Here is a 5,830-nt window from a genome sequence, read left to right as displayed (position 1 = left end):
TATTTAACATTTACAATAGTAAACTTTGACTGACCGTCAGTTTTAGAGTTTTGTTAAAAGTGGGTTAAAACTCCTGAAAATGAAAGTACAAAATGCATATTGTGTGTGTGCTGAGCAGTCTGTGTGTGTAAAGTGCTGTAAATGTTTTTCTTACTTACAGTTTGCACATGAGATTTTGCTAAACCAATGAAAGTGTACCAATCTGCTTTTTCTGCTTCTTGAGGTGTGAGAGAGGCGCGCCTTCATGTGAAGAGACACAGGCTAAATAAACTGGTCTAATCCAGTCCAGGTGGTCCTGTCTGCTTCTATTAGAGGAGGCTGCCAGTGGGGGAGACTCCACCAGGTTCACAATGAATCCACAGGCTGGCTTACCAGCTTACTAGGAGTTGCTCCCTGACTGCCTGCTTTCAAAACCAACTTCTAAAGATAGAGATACTTTTTATCCATGTAGGTTCACCTTGTCAAGTCGGGTTTTGTAGAGTTTGTAGAGTTGCTTAGGTGGACCAAAGTGCTAAGTACGCAATCAGCAACACTTAATTCAATCAACAATTAATGCTCTAATTTGATATTGAGCTTTCTGTTGAAAGATAAAAGTGCACAAACAAATCATTCAAGTTTTGTCCTACGATTTCTAGTCCTTTATAAGTGACCTTTCTTTTGTTCTGTTGTTAAAAGAAACGATCTTGCACAGGTGTAATAAACTTTTATTCAAGGCTTCTGAGCATATTTCATGATCAGGAATGGCATTCAAATCAATAAATATAAACACACAATAAATAATCTACAACTAACAAAGAGTATATAATGTTTGGGTGTAAAAGTGACAAACAAACCAAATACTTCTTTTTTTTTACCCTTTAGATGAGTGAGGCTAACGAAATCAGGGCTAAAATATGAACCCACAATCACAAATCTACATGTAGCCTCAGATTCTGCTCATTTCTCAGTTCACAAGTCAGGAAAAATGATTTAGAGTACAAATGATTCTTACATGCATCATTTGTTCATTGTTTACAAAGTGCATTTCATATTAACATTACTTTCATTATTTTATTAAATATCTTCGAGTCCTAGTTGTGTTTTAGGAACTTTTTGCACACTGAATGATCTGCTGAATATTTCTCCTTGCAACCACCTTCTTTTGTTGATGGCAATTATGTAGTTGATGGTTTAGTAACAGGATTCCAGTGCAGTGCTCCTGCAATGCAGTGCTGCACTTCAATAAATTGTCAAAAATCAACGCAGCACAAAAACATCTTTCCGTAGCTGGATGATTGAACATGCATCAAGACTACAGGTACTACATTTCTACTACATAATGCAGTTTACTAAAATCTGTCTTTATACTCTAGATACCTCATAAATGACAAAGACTCTTTACACTGGCTGTGCAGCTCATTTTCTATGTACTCTAACATGCACTTATTCAATTGTTGGGGATCTATTAACATTTTTCTAGCAGAATTTTCCTGTCAGTTTGAGAGTTTTTAACTGCTATTTGAATTATTTCAGGAACTTGTGTTGCTCTTTGTGTTGATAATGCCTCCTCTACTGGCATTATCTGTCACCTGGTCAGCTCTGTAAAAGACAACATCACTCAGGTTTGTAATCAAACTGTGTTCATTTGAATTCACAGCTCTGCTCTCCCATCAGGCAGTTGATTTTCCTCCACCAGGTCTCTGAAAGGCTCTTGATCTTATCAGGGGTCTTCTTCCTGAGCGTTAGCCTCTTCTGCTGCTGGACGTTGTTGCTCTCTGTGTACTGGATGCTAGCTAAGATAGCTGAATCAAAAGTGTCCTTCAGGTTTTTCTGAGTCAGTGCTGAGCACTCTGCAAAACTCACTGCCCCAAGCTCCTGGGCAAGCCGCTGGCCCTCCTCTGTGGACACTGGCTGCTGCTGGTTCTGTGCCAGGTGGATCAGTACTTGAACATCTTCTCTCAGGTCCAGCTGGGTGCCTACCAGGACCACGGGCATGCTGGGACAGTGCTGACGGATTTCAGGAAGCCATTTGGTAGTGAGGTTACGGAAAGAGCAGGGACGGACGACGCTGTAGCAGAGGAGGAAGACATCAGCATTTTTGTAGCACAAGGGCCGGAGGCTCTCCAACTTCCCCTGCGTGAATATGAAGACAAACCAGATTATAATCAAGCGGATTTGTTTTACAGACAGACAGGTGGCTTCATTCAGCGTTTGTGTCAGTTATTCCCACAAAAATCAACATCAGCGGCGTATCTGTCTCGCCTCATTTGTGGCTCTCAGATCCAAGCCTGCTGACTCCACTGAGGAGATATTCCTTATGGAATAATTATTCTTTTATAATATTGTAAGTGCCCTAACCCTGTTACAGAAATATTGTGATTGCTGGTTTTCACTCATAAAAGAAACACAGATAAAGTATAATATATAGAAATAAATAATATAGTTTATTTACTTACACTGATCAGAACTGAGCACAAGTACTGCTGCGAGCATGGCTAATTCCCAATTTGATTCTTTAATGAGTGTTTTCAGCAGCTTTTGTTATGGTGATGTTACTGCTATTGGTCTTCCTCATACAAGATTACATTCATGGGGCCATTCATCTGTAGATCATTTACGGTGATAAGGCGGGGAAAAGGGTTTTGTTATAAGTTGGATAGCCCAACCCTATTATTTATTTTATAAAGAACAAAACAACCTGGGTGTAAATCTTTGTCCAATCTATCACTGATTAGTCTATTAGAGAAAGGGTGAAGATAAGAGAATCCTCAAAAAGTCGATAGAGCACAAGGAGCACAAAAAAACAAAAAAAACAAACAAAAACTACTGAAATACAAACTCACTTATTCCTGCAGGGGGCGACATAAACTGGGGGCTTACAGGGACATACTTGGGATTGGTGGGCAACTCAAACTGAAGGGGTGATAAAGGATTTAAGTCCAGGACTTGCTTTTACCTCTGGACTTAAATCCTTGTGTACTCTGCAGGGGGCAGCCAGCACAAACAATCACTGCTAATTTTGGATCCAATGACTGACAACTACTCATCGATCACTGATGACTTACATTAATCGATCCATCAACCAGCCCCCATTTCTATCATGGCAACGCATTATAAGGAAGAGAGGAGTAAACTTAATTTACACTGCATACATCAATATTTTAACTCCAGCTCTCCAATTCATCATATCAATTGCTAGCTTTTTAAAATAAGAAACTAAAAAGAAAAGCTGATGCTCACCTGTCCAGCCATGTCACAGAGCTGCAGCCTCACCGGCTTTCCGTCAACCACAACCATCGCTAAGAAGATCAAAAGACAGCTTACAGTATGTTTTGAGCTATGATCCTTTACAGCTTCAGTAAGCTTTGCAGCAATAAACGCTTCTTGTGACCGAAAATGTGGATAAACGACTAACTGAGGCATGTAAGAAGTGTGTGTGTGTGTGTGTGTGTGTGTGTGTGTGTGTGTGTGTGTGTGTGTGTGTGTGTGTGTGTGTGTGTGTGTGTGTGTGTGTGTGTGTCTCGCTGGATCAGCTACACTAACGATCAAGATTTACCGGTAAAGTTGTCAAACGCTGTGGGGACATATTCTGTTGGGTATCCATTGGTGGTGTAGCTCACGATGAGGCTGGTTTTGCCCACCCCTCCGTCTCCAACCAGGACGCAGTGCACCTTGCGCTCGGGCGCGGAGCCGGAACGAAGGCGCTTCATGCTCAGCGGAAAGTCCCGGTTCTTCAGGTGCAGAGGCGGGACCGGGGGACAGTCCCCTGCGCACACCGGGTCCGACACAAGGCGAGGCTTCTGCTTCCCAATATCCTGAGGGAGCATGGCTCTGCCTTTGCACAGAAGAAGATCCGAAGTTTTATGGCGGTTCAGATTTGTTGGAGGCTTCCCGTTTGCTCCATTTTCCTGAACACTGTTTCTTCTGACTGGGCTTCTCTACTGCAAATCTAAAACGCTAAATGGTACTTCGGAGATTTGTGTTAACCATGTCAGATATTTGGAGCAGGCAGTGGCACAGCCGTCGGGTTTCTCTGCTCAGCAGGAGCTCCTGATTGGCATTCTCCCTGCATCTGCTGTGGTCGTGTCTCCTATAAGAGGCTTACAGAGCTGAGCGCCATCTGAAGCTGCAGAGCTCTCCAAGTGAAATCAGCTAAGCTTACCAGAAACGTTTACCGTTAAATACGGATTTGATTTCATTCCTATATACAAAAAGAAAAAAAGAAATCATCTTCGCAGATGGAGCACCATGAAACTCCTCTGCTGAATAAATGTTAATGTTGACGAAATAGCCGACATAATAACATACATAGCAACAAAAGATCAATACAAATGCTGACTCACTGTTACTGTGACATCAGTTCATTTCTGCCAACCTGCTGCTTAGTGAAAATGAGAAAGAAGCGTTGCTATGCCCTCTGGTGGTTAAATCATTTCAGCTGTGGAGACTGAAGGAGCAGTAGCAAATCATTACTCAGACAAGCTGTAGACTGCAGGTCTAATGCTTCAGCAGAGAAAGAGAGGGAAGGCTGAAAACATCAGAAGTGGCGAGAGGCGGCTGCATATCGTGACGGGGGAAAGCTGTTATAACACCCTCAGTAAAAATCACAGTGACCATAAATATCATAAATAGTTCATAGTTATCTAATTCAGCATTTATTTAAAAAGGGAAATTGTCTCTGATGTGTGTGATCAAAGTAACATGAAAGTTTTGTGTTTTAAGGTCAAACCCTTGAGATTAGTTTCCAAATTAATTTGGATAAAAGTATGAAGCACTGGACCAGTAATAATAATCTAAAAACAAATACTTTTTTCTCCTTTATGGAGTCAAACAGGGAACTTTAATTCTTGCAGATTGTGATTGATCTTAAATATTAGGATTACAGCTACCCAATGAAATAAACTAACCTTAATTTATTCTGTCATCACAGACGAGGTGAGAAACTGCTTCACTAAGCCCAGCCGGCACCTTTGTGTGAAGTGTGTGATTTCTGCACAGCAGTCTCCTGGAGAAATGTGTGGGAGGCAGAATGTGGGAGGCAGAATGTGTTGCCATGCATTTAACAGCAACAGCACCCCACAGAGTGAGAACAAGAATATATTTCTTAGGGACACATTGCATGAAGTGTTCCCGTTTCTTTAATGGCAATTGGCATTGTTGAAGTATTTGTCCAGAGGACGTCTTTTTACAATCTCTCTCCCAGCACAGAAATATCAGGTGTTTCTGTCTTTCTCTATATGCAAAGAAAACCCTTTGTTTCCTATTTGTTTCTCAAAGAAGCTGTGTTTTTATCTACAAATACAAAAAGAAGAGCAAACTCCAAGAACTTAATACCTCAGGATAAGAAGAGATTTCCAACCACTCTGTGCATGAGCTGAGGAAGTGGAACCAGAAGGATGGTATTTATTAGAGACTATCAAGATGACGTCCTCCAGTTGTTCTTATTTCTGTTTGATATAAAGTTGTGAAGTTGTGACACAAAATGTAAAATGCTTCAGAGCCGTATTGACAGACGGACTCCAAAAGGTAAACACTCATAAAAACAATCAAGCCACATGTTTATTTACAATTCAATCCAAAAAGGCCCATTTTCATCAATTTACTTTTATTTAATCTATTTTTTTTAACTTATTTTAATTTGTGTGTTTGTTTGATAATCTGCATAAAAATATGAATAATTGTAGGCAACAAAAGTGTGGAAGCAAAAGTTTTCATTTTCTACCCTTACAGAGGATTTCTGAACATAATGCAGCCTATAAACTGTGATCAAGTCATTACACCAAACCGTTTTTTTTTTAATTGTCATCTGCAAATGATATTAATGCTTTTAAAAACGTTTGTCTTCAAAGTC

The 5,830-nt window shown here is 40.4% G+C and overlaps 1 protein-coding gene across 3 annotated transcripts; it reads right to left on the bottom strand.

Annotated features, from left to right (window-relative positions):
- Positions 1–686: 686 nt before the first annotated feature.
- Positions 687–4,590, bottom strand: LOC113024676 (rho-related GTP-binding protein RhoU-like). 3 transcript variants are annotated; one of them, XM_026171936.1, is made up of 5 exons: positions 4,323–4,590; positions 3,536–3,814; positions 3,220–3,278; positions 3,045–3,074; positions 687–2,112 (listed from the first exon to the last, which is right to left on the bottom strand). In XM_026171936.1, the coding sequence occupies exons 2-5, from the start codon at positions 3,804–3,806 to the stop codon at positions 1,621–1,623; spliced, it is 852 nt and encodes a 283-aa protein (XP_026027721.1). In that variant the 5' UTR covers positions 3,807–3,814; positions 4,323–4,590; the 3' UTR covers positions 687–1,620. The 3 variants fall into 3 exon arrangements, with proteins under 3 accessions (XP_026027721.1, XP_026027720.1, XP_026027722.1); XM_026171935.1 differs by lacking the exon at positions 4,323–4,590 and having other exon boundaries at positions 3,536–4,312; XM_026171937.1 differs by lacking the exons at positions 3,045–3,074; positions 4,323–4,590 and having other exon boundaries at positions 3,536–4,312.
- Positions 4,591–5,830: the final 1,240 nt, after the last annotated feature.

This window comes from Astatotilapia calliptera, chromosome 6 (genome assembly GCF_900246225.1).
Source record: "Astatotilapia calliptera chromosome 6, fAstCal1.2, whole genome shotgun sequence".
NCBI lineage: Eukaryota > Metazoa > Chordata > Actinopteri > Cichliformes > Cichlidae > Astatotilapia > Astatotilapia calliptera.
This window is presented reverse-complemented; position numbering and strand designations above follow the sequence as displayed.

Excerpts from the sequence above, each read along its gene's own strand:
- LOC113024676 (XM_026171936.1), bottom strand. The coding sequence starts at position 3,806 with ATGCTCCCTCAGGATATTGGGAAGCAGAAGCCTCGCCTTGTGTCGGAC. Across the intron at positions 3,075-3,219 it reads TCTGTGACATGGCTGGACAG|AAATGGGGGCTGGTTGATGG; the intron begins GTGAGCATCAGC and ends TTGCCATGATAG. Across the intron at positions 2,113-3,044 it reads TGGTTGATGGATCGATTAAT|GGGAAGTTGGAGAGCCTCCG; the intron begins GTAAGTCATCAG and ends ATATTCACGCAG.